The 19222-nt window shown below is 42.5% G+C and overlaps 1 protein-coding gene across 1 annotated transcript in view; it reads right to left on the bottom strand.

Moving 5' to 3' along the window:
* Positions 1-16365: 16365 nt before the first annotated feature.
* Positions 16366-19222, bottom strand: part of LOC137379339 (leucine-rich repeat-containing G-protein coupled receptor 5-like) — a 131746-nt gene continuing 128889 nt past the window's right edge. Inside the window, exon 18 of the mRNA XM_068050048.1 lies at positions 16366-17423. Within this exon, the coding sequence (XP_067906149.1) occupies positions 16366-17423 (1058 nt within the window). The remainder of the gene's footprint in view (positions 17424-19222) is intronic.

The raw sequence follows: 19222 nt of genomic DNA, 5'->3' as shown, positions 1-19222 counted from the left end.
ATTCTATTAGCTTTCCTAATTACATGCTGTACCTGCTTACTAACCTTTTGCGATTCATGCACTAGGACACCCAGATCCCTCTGCATGTCAGAGCTCTGCAGTCTCTCACCATTTAGATAATATGCTTCATTTTTATTCTTCCTGCCAAAGTGGACGATTTCACACTTTCTCACATTATACTCCATTTGCCAGGTCGTTGCCCACTCACTTAACCTATCTATATCCCTTTGTAGCCCCACTATGTCCTCTTCACAAGTTACTTTCCTACCTATCTTTGTGTCACCAGCAAATTTAGCAACCATACCTTCAGTCTCTTCATCCAAGTCACTTATATAAATTGTAAAAAGTTGAGGCCCCAGCACTGATCCCTGTGGCATACTACTCATTACATCTTACCAACCAGAAAATGACCCATTTATGCCTACTCTCTGTTTCCTGTTAGCTAGCCAATCTTCTATCCATGCCAATATGTTACCCCCTACACTATAAGCTTTTATTTTCTGCAATAACCTTTGATGTGGCACCTTATCAAATGCCTTCTGGAAATCTAAGTACAGTACATCCACCGGTTCCCCTTTATCCACAGCACATGTTACTTCTTCAAAGAACTCAAATAAATTGGTTGAACATGATTTCCCTTTTGCAAAACCATGTTGACTCTGTCTAATTGCCTTGAATTTTTCTAAGTGCCCTGCTATAATGTCTTTAATAATAGCTTCTAACTTTTCCCCTAAGACTGATGTTAAGCTAACTGGCCTGTAGTTTCCTGCTTTCTGTCCCCCTCCCTTTTTGAATCAAGGAGTTGCATTTGCTATTTTCCAATCTCAGGGAACCTTCCCCGAATCTAGGGGATTTTGGAAAATTAAAACTAACGCATCAAGTATCTCACTAGCCACTTCTTTTAACACCCTAGGATGAAGTCCATCAGGTCCCGGGGACTTATCAGCCTGCAGCTCCAACAATTTGTTCAGTACCACTTCCCTAGTGATTGTAATTTTCTTGAGTTCCTCCCTCCCTTCCATTTCCTGGCCTACAGCTAATACTGGGATGTTACTTGTATCCTCAATAGTGAAGACCGATGCAAAATATCTGTTCAGTTCATCTGCCATCTCCTTATTATCCATTATTAATTCCCCAGACTCACTTTCTATAGGACCAACGCTCACTTTGTTAACTCTTTTCTTTTTTAAATATCTACAGAAACTCTTACTATCTGTCTTTATATTTCTAGCTAGCTTTTTCTCATACTCTAATTTTACCTTCCTTGTCAATCTTTTCGTCCTTCTTTGTTGTTTTTTATATTCTGTCCAATCTTCTGACCTGCCTCCCATCTTTGCGCAATGATAGGCTTTTTCTTTAAGTTTGATACTATCTTTAACTGTTTTAACAAGATCCTAATCTCTCCTCATTGTAGCACCCAATTGTTGCAGAGGCATGTGGATTATGTGACCACCATCAAATTTAGTCTTCACAGCTCCTAACCCCCATTTCCTTTTTGCCCTTCAGTTTTTTTTTAAAACCATACCTCAGTCTTGCTCTAGTTATCTTCTGTTGCTCTTCACGGTATTGGTAAAAGAAGGATTGTTATGCAATCTTGTGTAAAAGGATAAGAATATAAAGCAGAGATCACGTGTTAAAGATAGCTAGCTTTTTCACTAGCTGAAACAGATTGGGGTGAAATTGGTCAGTCTGGGACTGGGAGAAAGTTCATTTCGCATTACTCCCAATGACCAATTTCACCCCTATTAACCATCAAAATGCTGATAGGTATAGAATAATTCCAAGATATGCCAGTGGAGAGTGGATTTTCCAGCATCAAACATTTAAAGGCTGCTTATCTCCATTATCCTGACTTTCATTCAGTTAATTGAGTTGTGATATTTTAATGGAAGTTTTGTTAACCAAGCTTCAGTTTCAGATGACTTTTCAGTGAATATGGTGATCATTAACGCTGCTTTAATCGCAAGGAAGTGACATCTGATTTTCTTTCTCTCTCCTCAATTCTGGTCTCTGTCAGTAAAAGTTCAGCAGCAGCTGAGAAAATAGTTCAGCTTGCTGGCTATTCCAGAAGGATTTCTTATTGCACATTACCAGAGTTCTCTTCTTTACATAAATGTATTGCTGTAAAGATAAGATATTTTTTCAAAATGTGTAATAAAATCTGTGCGCTGGAATTATGCCTATGGTTATTTTCTCCTATGAACTTGCTAGTAGTGGTAGTGAAGCAAGTCAGTACACAAATCCACATTGTTAAGTTACAGTAAGTGGCATTCTCTCCAGTTGAGGCTTGCAACCAACTCTACTGTTGCTGAAACAATGCCCAAAAGATAGCCACACAGATTTGCCACAGGAGTCTTGAAGAGTTTGGCAGATCTTCAAAGGGGTCACCATGACTCTTGAACACTTGAGGTAATTGAGTGGTTTGATCCTTTCAGGTTAAAGGACTCACTTACATGAGAAACCAATCTGACGACAGAGCACATATCCAGTAGGCCCATGAGGGCGAATGTAATTGATACCCATAGCCTCAGAACAAAAATGTTGCATGAAGGCACAACTGTTAAGTTGAGCTTCAGAATAGTGTGCTTTTCTACTGCAATGATAGGTTTTCCAATCAACAAAGAGAGAATAGGAATTACAATTATATGGCTACATAGGCTGAAGAAAGAATAACAGAAACACTATCCATCACTCGGAGACAACTTATCTATTGCTATTCAGGAGGCACATTAAGTCACTCTAAAAGTTTTTTGTTCAATTCTTTATTAGTCAAAACATTTCAGCTACTTGTGTAAGTCATGAAAAATGGTCAGAAGGTCAGTTGCAGCTGTTTTCATAAAACATTTAGCATTGTTATTGTTCATAATTGGAGACTTTATTACACATGAAAGCTATTAATTTCACCTGTAATAACATGAAATAACATTCGGGAAAGCATTTATTTCATCATCCATTATCTGTATTTTGTAATAACAAATAAAATGTTGCAGTTGTTATTTCCAGCATTATTTCTTTAAAACAGGAATATTCATTTTCTGTAACTACTGTACTTAATGAATTTCACTAATTTAGATCATGCATTAATAAAGGTGTCTCCTCAGTTTAAAATTGCACCCACAAAAATCAATTGCAGCCATGTATGTTTTTAAAAGTCACTTCCAAGTTGGAACAACAGCTTACAAACTTTGTAAAACTTCTGTATGGTAAAGTTTGCTGATGCTGAGCCAGGTTAATCATTGGAATGGTTTGTAGTTTAGTGTTCCACGTTAAGAGGGAGGGGAGAAGGGCCCTATTTACACAATGTTGGTTGTAAAATATGTTAGGGTGATTGGAATAAAATGCTAATAATGTTTGTAATAATATCTAATAACTTGTGCTTACAAAATGATCAGCTTGAAATTTTAACCTTTAAAGCTCATTTAAAATAACTGCGCACTAGTTATTTTGTTGTTGCTGATATAATTAAAATCTGGAGCAGAGTTCAAACTTTTATAAGGTGGTAGTATAGTTGTTTGGGAGCAGCCACTGACATTCATAACACATAATTAACAAAGGGAGGGGACTCCTACACTTAGGAAAAATGTATTCAACCATGTATTGTTTGACACTTTGCACATCTATTAGAAGATGAATTTTATTCATAGTCTAATTTTAACAGAAAATGTAAACCTGGAAAGTTTTACTTCCTTTTCCTTTTACTGCTAAAGAAATTAAGAATATTTTGGGCAGAATTTAATGGCCGCAGTGGAGGCCTGATGGTGGGGCGGAAAGCCGGGACACCCTCGCCTGGCCATTTTCGGGAACCCGGCCATCAGACAGTTAACTGCCTGCCATTGGTGCTTCTGCCCCTTTAAGGGCAGAGGTCCTGCCTCCAAGAACTGCCATCCAGCAGCACCACTGGGAGCGGTGGTCACTGCTAGTAATGCAGCTTGCCAAGGGCGGGTTTGGAAGGTGTGGATTTCCGAGGGGGCAGCCTTTGCCGCCGGGGGTGAGAGGGGTGGGGTGGGGTGGGGGGGTCCTCCATGGGCTACAGGATGCCTGATCAGGAGGGCCTCCCCACCACCCACTCCCTCCCCAAAAGCACGCGAGGAAGCCACTTGGTTTTACTGAGTGGCCATGCCACATGGCGTAGGGCACCCCTGCTGCTGGCCCCTGAGCAGCAAGGCCCCATCCTCGACCTTCCCCACCCCTGGTAAATGGGACAGGCACTCCATCTCTCACCTTTCCTCCCCATTTTATGCCCCCCAGCTCCCAGCCCACCCCTAGAGGGCTGGTAAAATCCAGCCCTTCGATATTAAAACTCTCATATCTCCATCTTCTTACCAGAGTCCTCTGTCATCATGACCACAGTAAAACTGAGCTAGAATGCTCCAGTAAGACCAAATACCTCCAGTCGTTGCAGGAGATTCCGTAGTTAGGGAGCTGGACAGGCATTTCTGTAACTGTCATCGTGAGTGCCACATGATGTGCTGCCTCCCTGGTGCCAAGGTAAAAGTCATCACGGATAGGGTGTGGAATATTCTGCAGGGGGAAGAGAGTGAGCCAGAAGTTGTGGTACACATCGGTACCAATGACATAGAAAGGGCGGGTATTGAGGTCTTGAGGTCAGATTTTCAGGAGTTGGGAGGAAGTTAAAAAGTAGGACCTCAAAGATAGAAATCTCTGGATTACTCCCAGGGCCATGTACTAACGATAGTAGAAATAGGAAGATGGGGAGGATCAGTGCATAGCTTGAGGCATACTGCAGGAGGGAGGGCTTCAGATTCTTAGGCCATTGGGACCAGTTCTGCGGCAGGAGGCACCTAGTCAAAAGGGATGGGTTGCACCTCAACAGGACTGGGACCAATGTCCTCGCAGGAGGTTCACAAGTGTGGTTGGGCACCAGCATACAGAAGTAGAAAAGAGGAATAAGGTGCATAAAAGAATGTGAGTGTTTGAAGGTACTAGAGAAGGAAATAGTACCATATTGGATGGGAGGTGAATCAAAAGGACTACAAGGAATACAGACAGATTTACAATACATGTATGTAAACGCACAAAGTGTGGTGCATAAGGTTGGTGAGCTACAAGCACCAATAGCTGTGTGGGAATATGATGTAGTGGCGCTTAATATTCAAGGATATAAAGTAATCAGAAAAGATTGGAAAGGGAAAAAGGGAGGTGGGGTGGTAGTAGTTTTGGAAAGATTTCCTTGAAGAGGCAAAGCAAAATCCAAAAAAGAGGGTGTATGATGCATGTCAGGTGAATTCTTCAAGCGAGAAACAGGCCAAATACAATAAGCTGAGAGGGGAAGTGAAGAGGAAAATATGACAGGCAAAGAGAGAATAAGAATAGAATAGCAGTTAACATAAAAGAGAAAACAAAAATCAGCATCTGGCATATAAATAGTAAGTGGGTAGTAAGAGGTGGGTTGGGGGCTATTAGGGACAAAGAGGGTGAAGGGCAAGGCTAGAATAATTAATGAGTACTTTGTATCAGTGTTTACTAAGGAAGAGCATGCTGATAAAATATTGGTAGAAGCAGAGATGATAAAGATAATGTATGAAGTGAAAATTGAGAGGTAGGATGTACTGGAAAGGCTGGCTATGCTTAGAGTGGATAAGTCACCTGGTCTGGATGGCCTTCATCTCAGATTGCTAAAGAAAGTGGGAGTTAAAGGCCTGCTACCCAACCCGAACCCAACGGGACCCGACGACGTGTCGGGTTTGAGCCAGGTCGGGTCACACTTCCGGGTCCGGCATTCGGGCTCGGGTTAGGTCGGATCGGACACACTCTCTCACAACCTCAGGTAAGTGACTTTAATGTTAATTTACTTTTCGGACTTTAAAGGTGGTTTTGTTAGTTATTTTAAGTTTGTGCAGGTAAGGAACAAAGTGAAAAACAGAAGGTAAGTTAACTGATGGTCGGGTTGGATCGGGCGCGGGAAATAAATGGAAGGACTCGGGCCAGGTGGGGCTTGGATGGGGTTCTGTCGAGCTCGGGTCGGGTCTCATTTGCAGACCCGAGCAGGCCTTTAGTGGGCGTGGTGATTGTGGGAGGGTTTGCCATAATCTCCCAATCTTCCCTGGATATGGGGGAGATGCCAGAGGATTGGAGAGTGGCAAATGTGGCACCCTAATTCAAGACAGGTTGTAAGAACATTATGAGTAACTATGGGCAGTCAATTTAACATCAGTGATGGGTAAGGTTTTAGAAACAATGATCAAGGAGATAATCAACAAGCATTTGAAGAGGTTTAAGTTAATTAGGGAGAGCCAGCATGGATTTGTAAAAGGCAGATTGTGCTTGACTAATCCAATTGAGAGAGTGGCGCAGTGGTTAGTACCGCAGCCTCACAGCTCCAGCGACCTGGGTTCAATTCTGGGTACTGCCTGTGTGGAGTTTGCAAGTTCTCCCTGGGTCTGCGTAGGTTTCCTCCGGGTGCTCCGGTTTCCTCCCACAAGCCAAAAGACTTGCAGGTTGATAGGTAAGTTGGCCATTATAAATTGCCCCTAGATTAGGTAGGGGAATATAGGGACAGGTGAGGATGTGGTAGGAATATGGGATTAGTGTAGGATTAGTATAAATGGGTGGTTAATGGTCGGCACAGACTCGGTGGGCCGAAGGGCCTGTTTCAGTGCTGTATCTCTTAAAAAAAAGGGAAAGCAATAGATGTCGCCTATATAGATTTTAAGAAAGCCTTTGATAAGGTACCCTATAAAAGGCTGGTTAACAACATTGAGGCTCATGGATTAGGAGGGTCAGGTTCAACTTGGATAAAAAAAATAGTTGGCTTAAGGACAGAAAATAGTGAGCTGTGGTAATTGGTTGTTTTTCATACTGGAGGATGGGAGATGGTAGTGTTCCGCAAGGCTCAGTTCTAGGGCCACTGCTTTTTTGAGATATTGAAATGACTTGGGTCTTGGCATACAGAATAAAATTTCAAAATTTACCAATACAAGACTTGGAGGTGTGGCAGGCAGTGAGGATAATTCCAATCGAATGTTATAGGCCATAAATAGACTAGCAGAATGGCCAGACAAGTGGCAGATGGAATTTAATACAGAGAAGTGTAAGTTGATGCATTATGGCAGAAGGGATAGGGAGAGGCACTACAGGCTAAATAGCACAGTTCTAAAGAGTGTGCAGAGAAAAAGGGACCTGGAGCCTCATGTGCATAGATCTTTGAAGGTGGAAGGACATACTGAGGGAGCAGTTAGCAAAGTGTATAGGATCTTGGGCTTCATAAATAGAGATATTGAGTACAAAAGCAGTAACGTCATGCTGAACCTTTATAAAGCTCTGGTTAGGTCACAAGTAGAGTATTGTGTCCAGTTCTGGTCACCACACTTTAGGAAGGATGTGAGAGTTCTTGAGACGGTGCAGGGGGGATTTACCAGACTGGTTCCAGGGATGAGGGACTTTAGCTACAAGATTAGGTTGGAGAAGCTGGGGTTGTTCTCTTTGGCGCAAATGAGATTGGGGGGAGATTTGATAGCGGTATAGAAGATTCTGACAGGTTTGGATAAGGTAGACAAAGAAAAGCTGTTCCCATTAGCTCATGGTACAAGGACTAGGGAACTAAAGTGGATGGTTCCCCAAAGGGACACAGATTTATGATTTTGGGCAAGAGAATGTGAGGAAGAACTTTTTTGTGCAGTGAGTGGTAATGACCTGGAATTTGCTGCCTACAGGGGTGGTAGGAGCGGAGACAGTAAATTATTTCAGAGGGAAATTGGACAGGCACTTGAGGGAAACAAACTTACAGGACTATGGGATAAAGCAGGGGAATGGGACTGATTGGATTGCTCTACACAAAAGCCGGCATGGACTCTGGGCTGAATGGCCTCCTTCTGTGTGGTAATGACTCTTTGACTCTTGGAGCAACTTCACTGGAGCTCAACCCATCCAATCTCAATTTATCACATGTAGAGGCAGCAGCAAGGACTGTCCATTATTTTCAGAAGTTAACATGCAGTGCAAACTATTATTCAGTTTTACCTTTTTTGAGTACGCATTAAAAATTTGCACTTCTATAGTGCCTTTCAGGACCTCTGGATATTTCAAAAAGCTTCACAATCAAGTACTTTTGAAGAGAAAAAAGAGCTGAACTCGAGGTGAGGTGGGAGTGATTGCCCTTGATATCAAGGCAGCATTTGACTGAGGGTGGTATCAAGGAGCCCTAGCTAAACTGAAGTCAATGGGAATCGGGGAAAAAACTCTCCGCTGGTTGGAGTCACACCTAGCACAAAGGAAGATGGTTGTGGTTATTGGAGGCCAATCATCTCAGCCCCAGGGCATTGCTGCAGGAGTTCCTTAGGGTAGTGTCCTAGGCCCAATCATCTTCAGCTGCTCCATCAATGACCTTCCCTCCATCATAAGGTCAGAAGTGGGCATGTTCGCTGATGATTGCACAATGTTCAGTACCATTCACAACCCCTCAGATACTGAAGCAGTCTGTGTTCACATGCAACAAGACCTGGACAACATTCAGGCTTGGGCTGATAAGTGGCAAGTAACATTCGCACCACACAAGTGCCAGCCAATGATGATCTCCAACAAGAGAGAATCTACCCATCTCCACCTGATATTCAATGGCATTACCATTGCTAAATCCCTCACTATCACCATCCTGGGGGGGTTGCTATTGACCAGAAACTGAACTGGAGCAGCCACATAAATACCGTGGCTATAAAAGCAGGTCAGAAGCTGGGAATTCTGCGACAAGTAACCTACCTCCTGACTCCCCAAAGCCTGACCACCATCTACAAGACACGTCAGGAGTGTGATGGAATACTGTCCACTTGCCTGGATGAGTGCAGCTCCAACAACACTCGGGAAGCTCGACCCCATCCAAGAAAAATCAACGCCCTCAATCAGCACCCCATCCACCACCTTAAACATTCACTCCCTCCACCACCGACGCACAGTGGCAACAGTGTGTACTTTATACAAGATGCACTGCAGCAACTCACCACGACTCCTTTGACAGCACCTTCCAAACCCGTGACCTCTTCCACCTAGAAGGGCAAGGTCAGCAGATACATTGGAACACCACCACCTGCAAGTTCCCCTCCAAGCCGCACACCATCCTGAATTGGAAATATATTGCCGTTCCTTCACTGCTGCTGGCTCAAAATCCTGAAGCTCCCTCCATAACAGCAATGTGGGTATAACCTGCACCAGATGGACTGCAGCAGTTCAAGAAGGCGGCTCACCACCACCTTCTTGAGGGCAATTAGAAATGGGCAACGCCCAAATCCCATGAAACGAATAATAAAGTGCAGTCACTGCTGTCATTTAAGGAAATGTTGCAATCAATAAGTGCACAGCAAGGGCTCACAAACAGCAATGAGTTAAATGACCAAATAATCCATTTTAGTGATGTTGATTTGGGCGGGGTAAATATTGACAACTCCCCTGTTCTTCAAATAGGGCTATGGGATCTTTTACATATACCCGAGAGGGACCTTGGGTTAACATCCCATCTGAAGTCCCGGCCCAGCTCACATGCTCAAACTTGCAGAACAAGGCTCAAACACACAACCTTCTGACTCAGAGCTGAGTGCTACCATTCAGCCAAGCTTGACACCCAAGTTATACCTGACTTGCTCTTTCCATGTTGGAGTCATTTATAAAAGACTTCTTGTGCACGCGGGAACTATCAGGCTTAAATTCATAAATTCATGACTCCAGCGGTGGCTACATCTAGTTTCACTCTGTTATAGTATCTAACAGAATAGAAAAAAAACACAAATATATGTAGCAATGGCCCATTTAAAGAACAACAGTAATAAAACATGTTTATTGTGAGTATTTATTTTAACATATTCTTATTTCCTCTCTGAAGTAGAAATTCCAGCAGCCAAACTATTTACAGCTAAATGTTTACATACATTATATACAGTCCAAAAATGAATTCATGGTGATATATTTCTGCTCAGTATAGTACTTTAAAAATGCACAGAAAATGTTACACTCAACAGGAGGGGCTGAACTTATGATTCTGTTCATCCTGGTAAAGTATTACACAAGAATATCTCGTATGGATACAAAATTGGTATTTGTCCTTATAACAGAAATAAATACATTTTTTTATTTTCAGAAATGTACATATATTTTATAGACATCTGGATTTTTTTTTAAAAACTTCAGGAATTACAAATGTTTTTGATAATTCTTTTAATTTCTAAGACACCTTCTGGATTTTTGTTTTTTCTCTGACTGGATTTTGTAAGGATAATCTGTTGAAAGTCTTTTAGGAATATGTCTTATTTATTGTTACAAAACAATTTTCAATACACATTTATTGCAAACACTTTCTTTATATCCATTGCTGAACTACTTAAATTTAGTTTTGGAAAAGTGCAGTTCTCTTTACTAAAATATTGTTCTCAACAAAATAAATCACAAAATGTACATAATTTATGTAAGTACTAGAATGAAAATGCAGTCTATTCTGTGATTTGTATGGGTCATTTATCTTAGGCAGGAAGCTTTTCATGATAGAGCTGTCAAAAAAGGAAGTAATAGCTTCATTAACTAAGCAGAATTGAATTTGCAATATCAAGAAATAACATGCTGTTGTCATGCTAGGCCCTCACCTGCCAAAAATGAGGCACTTTAATTTTGTCATGAACATTGATTTTAAACTGTTAATGGAGTGAAGAAAGGACTTGTTAACCAAATCAGCCATGGCTGGAAAAGAGATTTGCATATTAACAGACAGTGTTTGGAAGAACGAAGCAGCCATTCCCTGACACATTCAACCCACAATGGACTTTTGATCACCAGACGTTGAAGGTGGGGGAGCTCGCATTCCAGGTTGACAGCTAAAGTGGCCGAACACACAAATGGACATGGTCAAACCAGCTAGTCACATGACTAACCTGCTGGGAAACCTGAGTTTTTTGAATTTCTACAGCTTGGGCAGAAAGCTGTTTGCTCCTGGACTGAGAAGATCTCTCTCCTGTCTGCTTCCATCTCTTTCTCACAAGCCTCTGAAGCCACTGAAAACACATGAACCCCAAGAGAGAAAAATCTCCTACAGCGAACAAGGTTTAAGAAGAATACTGGGCCCCAACGAAAAGCAAGATCTGTCAACAATCAAAGACTCTACAATGAGCTCAAAGAACCATAACAACAACTCTTCAGATATTGCCTCAAACTTTTCCACTTTATTTTTCTTCTGCTCTTTCCTGTCTCTATTTGCATATATATTGCATATGTATGCTAGCGTGGGCGTGTTGTGTATCTGTAGGCACCAACTGAATTAGAGTTTAAGTTTAATAAATTGCAACTTTTCTTCTTTAAACCTAAGAAAGCCTGTTTGTGCTTGTTTCTTTGCCTTATAATTGGAAAGCGGTGAACAAGGATATATCAAGGGGGAGCTAAAAACACAGTGTGTTTAAAATTAAACCCTGTTACAGTAAGACCAGGTGAAGGCTGAAAGGGAACCCTAGACCTCTTTTTCACCTGGTCATAACAGAAATTTGGATGCTACTGTCCTGGATTCTACCCACAGACAAATGAGAGAAATTGGAAGTGAGAAGCCAAATTGTTCCCAAGCAAAAAAGAGCAAGATTTCAATACAGGTTTTCTTGTGGTTGTGTGTGCTTGAATACTAACAATAGCAACTGAAGCTAATAGCTCTCCAAGCCAGGGTGAAGTAACTTGGGATAAGTTAAAAGCACTGTCTATGGAGGAGTTGAGGAAAATGGCTGAGCAGTGTAGGATCACTGTACTTGGCAAGGCTATTAGCTCAACTAATTCCAAAATTCAATGAGGAGGATGTAGAAGTATTTTTTGTGTCCTTTGAGAAAGTGGCAAGGCAGTTAAAATGGCCAGCTGAGACTTGGCCTCTTTTATTACAAAGCAAGCTAACTGGAAAAGCCCATCAGGTCTATTCCCTGTCGCGAGATGAAAGTTCATCAAATTATGAACTGACCAAAAATGCTATCCTCGGGGCAGATGAATTCGTACCCAAAGTCTATCGCCAAAAGTTTAGAACCTTCAAGAATTAAGCTGATCAAACTTATCTGGAGTTTCAAAGAAGTAAGCAGCTGACTTTTGACCAGTGGCTGAGGGCTCTTAAAGTATAGCTCAGCTATGAGAGTCTTAGAGTAGTAATTCTGTTAGAGGATTTTAAACACTCTCTCCCACTCTCCATAAAGACCCATGTAGAGGAGCAGCGGACCCAGAGAGCCCGGCAAGTGGCTGTCCTGGCTGATGAGTTTACTTTAATTTATAAGTCAGTTTCCCAGGGGAGAACCTTTCCTAGTTGCCCCACAAATCCAAAAGAGACAAAGGGTGGGAAGGTGATAGGAGCCTAAGCAGTCCTGGGAGAGAAAGGAATGCAGGAGACACAGGGTCCATCCTCTAGCCAAAAAGGAAGGTGCTGTGAGCAAGAGCAAGACCCGTAGACCTGTTTGCTTCCATTGTAATAAAGCAGGGCATTTAAGAGCTAACTGCTGGAAACTAAAGGGAAAACCTGTAGGGTTAATCAGGCCACACCCACTCAGTGAAGAAGTGAAGCTGATGGAAAGCACAGCAGAACAAGCTGTGGCTTAAACTGCAGTAAGAGTGAGACCCAGGAAGTTTACCACTGCAAGTGCAGGAAAAGTTAGTAGGGTTCCTGAGGGTTATCAGGGTTTTGTGTCTGAAGGGAGAGTAACCCCATACCCCTCAAGTGGGGCAAGCAAACCTACAGTGATTCTCAGGGACACGGGCCACTAGATTCCTTTTACAGGGAAAAGGCCTGACCTTTCCCCCAGCGAGTGCAGTGAACACCAAACGATGGTGAATGGTATTGGAGGGCAGTGTACCTGTACACCGGGTGCACCTGGAGTACGACCTTGTTTTGGGACCAGTGACCGTAGGTATTGTTCCCAGTTTGCCTGTGGATGGGGTTGACCTGCTCCTAGGCAATGATCTGGCGGGGGTGAAGGTGGTAGCCCCCCAGTAGTGAAAGAGAGACTGCAGGAGGTCAGAGAGACAGGGCAGTGGCGGGAGATGGACCCCTGCAGTTTCCCTGAATGTGTAATGGGTAGGCCATGATCAAACCAGCTCCCCCTGAGGAGACTGCATTGGCACTGCAGGCAGATGACCATGAGGTCTGCCTGTCCGAGACTTTCTTTGGAAAGTTAGGAGACCCAGTATTAAATGGATTTTCCCTAGCTGAGGCTTAGCCAGCCGACCCAGTATTGCGAGAATTAGCACAGGCTGCCCAGTCTGAAAGTGAAGCAGAGGGAGGCCCTGATCGCTACTATTTAAAGAATGGGGAACTGATGAGGAAATGGGAGTTCTCCTCACAGACCCTGAGAGCAATGAGTGGGCAGTAGTTCACCAGTTAGCGGTGCTGCAGAGGCACCGGAGAGAAATATTAAGAAGGGCCCACGAGACTACAGTGGCTATACATGCTGGTGTCCGAAAGACCAAAGGCCGCATAAGACAGCAGTTTGACTGGCAAAAACTCCTCAAAGATGTGGTGGAGTACTGTAGGAGTTGCCAAATGTGCCAGTTTGAGGGGAAACCCCAACCTACAGTGAAATCTGCACCCCTGAGTCCTGTACCGGTGTTAGGAGGACCCTTCAGCAGAACTGTAAGGGATAAGCAGGCACAAGGCTGGCAAAAGGTTAGACAGAGAAGGGGAAAAAGTGACCATGAGGGCAGGTTAAAGGAAGTCCGGGAGGAAACCCCCTACTGTCTGGTCAGCCTACCCCGGAAAATGTGAAAAATGTGACCCCACATCATCCGAAGTAAATGCAGACACTAAGAAGCACCCCACCAGAGTTGCTAACAGCATTTACATGAACCTCCAGAGACAAAGAAAGAACTCTAGGGGGCAGAGAAATTGTGAGGGTGATACCTCACCTAGTCGAAGTGCCAAGGGGGCGTGCAGTAGAGTCTACACAAATACCTGCAGACAGGAGTGTCCTCTGGGACAAAGAGGAGATTAGCAAAGAATCCTCCCCCACAGTCAGGAAAAAAGCAAACCACCCATCCCCTGAAGTCAAAAGCATTTGCATGACTCAGCAAAGCACTGAAAGAGTGTTCAGCATAGACCTGCCCACTACTGTCTCTTTTTAAAAATTACCTCAGCAGGAACAAAGACCCTAGGCAGCCATGGAAATGGGCAAATGGAAGAGAAACTTCCCAAAAAAAGAAACACATTTTTATTGGGCTGCCAAAAAGGGGGCAATTGAAGCAGCACTGGCACCAAGAGAAGACAGGCTGCCATAAGCTTTAGGATGTATGAATGAATGGGAATGAATGAGAGAAATGCATGTTTTTTCTCTCAACCCTTTTAATGAAATGCAATTTTCTCAAATCACATTTCATTCTGCTGGGTGTGGAGGTGTCATGCTAGCCCCGCACCTGCCAAGAATAAGGCACATTAATTTTGTCATGAACATTGATTTTAAACTGTTACTGGAGTGAAGAAAGGACTTGTTAAACAGATCAGCCATGGCTGGAAAAGAGATTTGCATATTAACAGACAGTGTTTGAAAGGACAAAGCAGCCATTTCCTGACGCATTCAACCCACTATGGATTTTTGATCACCAAACGTTGAAGGTGGGGGAGCTCGCATTCCAGGTTCACTGCTATGGTGGCCAAATACACAAATGGACATGGTCAAACCAGCTAGTCACATGACTAACCTGCTGGGCAATCTGAGTTTTTTTGAATTTGTACAGTTTGGGCAGAAAGCTGTTTGCTCCTGGACTGAGAAAATCTCTCTCCTTTCTGCTTCCATCTCTTTCTCACAAGCCTCTGAATCCACTGAAGACACATGAACCCCAAGAGAGAAAAGTCTCCTTCAGCGAACAAGGTTTAAGAAGAATACTGGGCCCCAACAAAAAGCAAGATCTACCTAAAATCAAAGACTCTACAGTGAGCTCGAAGAATCGTAACAACAGCTCTTCAGGTATTGCCTCAAACTTTTCCACTTTATTTTTCTTCTGCTCTTTTCTGTCTCTATTTGCATGTGTATATTGCATATGTATGCTAGCATGGGTGTGTCGTGTATCTGTAAGTGTCAACCGAATTAGAGTTTAAGTTTAATAAATTCCAACTTTTCTTCTTTAAACCTAAGAAAGCCTGTTTGTGTTGGTTTCTTTGCTTTATAATTGGAAAGTGGTGAACAAGGATTCACCAAGGGGGAGTTGGAGTGTTTAAAATTAAACCCTGTTACGGTAAGACTAGGTGAAGGCTGAAAGGGAACCCTAGACCTCTTTCTCACCTGGTCACAACACTGCAGTGAGTTAAAGCCTGGATTTACATTCCCTGTCCCTATGGATCATGTGTAAAAAGATATCACTGAAAGAATGGTGTGGTGAGTTTAGCACTTTGACACATTAAAAACACTAAATGGATGTTCAGATATGTCCCTTTAAAATGGTCTGTTTTCAGATGTTTTTAATGCAATACGTTTTCAGAAATTTATTAAATCATAAGTGCATGTGGACATGCTTTGGTTTACTGTGCCTAGTGGCGCCAGATCATTTATGAATTTAAAGGTAGGGCACAGGCACTTCAGCTATTGGGCAAAGGGGAAAGAGGAAATGAAGGTGCACATCAGGCACAATACTCATGGTCTGTTGCAGGTGAAGTCTATCCCTCTGTCATATACATACCGTTTGGAAGGAACGTTGAATGGTTATACTTCGTGTGTCAATCGAGAAGTCTTCAGTATTAGAATTTTTTTCTTATAAATTAATAGAATGTTAAAAAATAATTAGATAAATCAGTTATAACAAATTTAAATGGAAGATGGCTATATGCAATAAATCTACAGCTATCTTTACATTAGAAACCAAATGTAGCCAGGATCTGAGAGACATTATATGGCATTTGAATGGAGTTTAAGGGTATTCTGGGATAAGGTCATCATGGCAATAATGCCACCTATGTTCAAAATAAAATCATCTGTGAGATAAGCAACATGAAGGGAACTATTAGCTATTGCAAGAGACTGTGCATTAGGTTTTGAAACTACTGTGTATATGCTGATAACATTGTCAAACCTGTCATCTGTGAACTTAAATTTCAAATGAAATGTTTAATTATAAAGGTTTTATTGATTAAGTAATTGCAGTGATCACTATGTCAACATGTCATTCTGAGGAACTTTCTGGAATAATGAAGAAAAGTATTACTTGGATCTTCTGGTCCATAAAGTTTTTTCACATAACTTGATCTCTCTGCCACATCCTTTGCATTTTAAATGTTTTGGTGGGAAGGGTACATGCATAAATATGTGCCAGTTTAAAAAAAATTATTTAGAACTACTTGAAGCAAACCAATTTAATCTTGTGTGAATTATTTTCTTGGTCCTTTACCATTACAATGTCATGATAGTGAACTAAAGTTAATGATGACTGTTGTCAGGTTTCCATCATCTGGTAAGTGGATGGTGCGGAAGTATTGTTTACTGAGTTACAGGATGTGCCAGCGGCAGTGCTGCTGCCTGGGTGTGTCACCAGTTCTTGAGTAGAATCGCATGACTGTTTTTCTACATCTTCTGAATTTATAGAGGACATGCTTCTCTGCTTTGATCTCCTCCATAATCGTCCATGCTTTCTCAGAAGTCCTAGATCATCCTTGAAATGTGGGTTAAAAAGAATGTAAAGCAAGGGATTGAGGCATCCTGGCAATGGTAGAATCAGTAGAAGTATCGACTTGATTACTTCTGGGCTAATAACCGTGAGGTTCAGCAAGGAAGAAAATGACAGGAAAGCCACAGGGCAATACAGAATACAATTAGTGAAGAGCAACCAGGCAACATGTTTTACCATTGAGCAGTCCCACAGGCTGTGCAAGTCTCCCTTTTCCAAACCGCAGTAAAGCTTTGTGTAGGTTATTGTCATCACAAGGAAGCAAAGAGAATTCAGCAAGACTAAAGCCACAAGAAAGCCTAAAGTGGATGGTTCCCCAAAGGGTAAAGGAAAGCAGAGTGGAGAAATCCCATAATCTCCAATGTGGAACAATGGAAGCATTGCTATTGTGGATGCCAGAATCACACAGAAGGTAGCTGCAATCTTGATGCTACTCAGAGTTTTCCCTTGTTTTATATCACATTTTGTGGATAGACTGCGTTCAACTGTTGCAACTGTAAGTAAGAAAATGGACATCTCTGAAGCAAAAACTGAGAGAAAACCTGCAACTTGACAGCCAATTCCATTCTCCCACCATGCTCCATATTTTGCAAATCTGCCTAATGTCCATAGATCTACAATTGCCAAAATACCACTATAAACCCCAATTAGAGTGTTAACAAGTGACATCAGGCCTATTAAAAGTTTTGGTGGGGAAATAAATGCTGGAGATCCAAAAACTGTTGTGGTGACCAAACCATTGCAGACAAGAGAGAGCAAAACAATAGTCCACACACCAAGACGTATCATCCAGCTGCCAAACAGGTGATCGCAAGGCTTGAACGGTCCTAAAATTAAGAATAACTTAATTAATTATGTGAACATGTTACTATTTTACCAAGGAAAATCCACATTGTGGGGGTAATCTTGACTTTGGGCTGGACATTATAGAAGCCTCAATGTTGGGATCCATGGCGGAGGGTAGGCATGAAGATTGCCCTGGAACAGGCCTGCCACGGACCTCGACGCCGGCAGGGCCCGTCCCAATATTGCCGGTGGTGGCAAGGCCTTGTGGCAGCCCACCCACCCCCCCCCACCCCGCCGCTCGGTGACGGGACCATAATTTAAATATTCAAATACATTTACTTACCTGCATTAATTACTTTCCTGTCACCTCCTGAAATGCCATGACGATCTTCATCCCCACGGCCGGCACTACCGTGCCTTCAGATCCCTGTCCAGGGAAATGAGGTGCAACACCGGTGGGGAGGGGGGAGGAAGTAAGTTTATCAGTGTGTGGGGGTGTTGGGGGCGGGGGGGGGTGGGTGGGGAGGGTCAAATGAACATCACGGGTGTGGGGGATGGTAGGAAGGGTTATAGTTGTTGGGGGTGGGGGGGGGAAGGTCAGGTTGTGAAGTTGTGTTTTTTGGGGGTGAAGGGCAAATAATTAATTTAATTGATATTGGGGGGGGGGGTGGTGGTAGAAGGGCAAAAGAAATGTATTTATTTTCTTTCCTTTAAATGTTTCATTAAATACTTAAATTTCCCAGTCGGGCTGACAGCCCTTTAACAATGGCATCAGTAATTGCGGGGCCGGCCCACCCCGGCTATTTAAACGAGCGGCGGGCTTATAAAATTCAGCCCCTTGTGCGATAAAGTAAAGCAGGTGTTAGCGAATCGGCAGCCAATTTTACATCTTGTCCATTTGCAGTCAATGGAAATAAAATTTGGTAAAGGTTTAAAATGGGCTGCAATTCACCATCACCAGTTTTATACTATAGCACAAAATCAAAATTACCCCACTGAAATTTAATTCTGATGGGGAAAGCCTTTTAATAAATGGTAACTATTCAACATTTTATTTATCTTTTTAAAAGCCCATTTTGTATTTGAATTGAATCAATCCAATAAAGCTAAATTGATTTTTTCAAATCTAGTTAAATCATTCCTACTTTTTCCAAACTCAATGTAAGATGAGGTATACTGAGTCAGATTAGAATGTTGAGCATATTTGTTAAATAAAACAACAACTTATATTCTTTAGTGCCTTTAACATAACAAAACAGCCCAAGGCACTTCACAGGCACATTGTAAAGCAAAATTTGACACCGAACCCATAAAGTGCTATTAGGGCAGATAGCCAAAAGCTTGGTCAAAGAGGTAAATTTTAAGGAGCGTCTTTAAGAAAGAGGTAGAGATTCAGAGAGGTTTAGGGAGCGAATTCCAGAGCTTCAGGCCTAGGCAGCTGAAACCATGGCTACCAATGGTGGAGCAATTAAAATCAGGGATGCGCAAGAGGCCAGAATTAGATAAGCGCAGATATCTCGGAAGGTTAAGGGGGCTGGAAGAGATTACTGAAATAGGTAGGGACAAGGCCATGGAGGGATTTGAAAGCAAGAATGAGAATTTTAAAATTGAGGAGTTGCTTGACTGGGAACCAATTGTAGGTCAGTGAGCACAGGGGTGATGGGTGAATGGGACTTGGTGTGAGTAAGGGCATAGGCAGCAGAGTTTTGGAAGACCTTAAGTTTACAGAGAGTAGAATATGGGAGGGCAGCCAGGAATGCATTGGAATAGTCACGTCTAGAGGTAACAAAGGCATGAATGAGGGTTTCAGCAGCAGACGAGCTGAGGCATGGGCGAAATT

The sequence above is a fragment of the Heterodontus francisci genome, chromosome 18 (genome assembly GCF_036365525.1).
Source record: "Heterodontus francisci isolate sHetFra1 chromosome 18, sHetFra1.hap1, whole genome shotgun sequence".
NCBI classification, from domain to species: domain Eukaryota; kingdom Metazoa; phylum Chordata; class Chondrichthyes; order Heterodontiformes; family Heterodontidae; genus Heterodontus; species Heterodontus francisci.
Note: the sequence above shows the minus strand (reverse complement) of the source record. Positions and strands in the feature narration are given on the sequence as shown.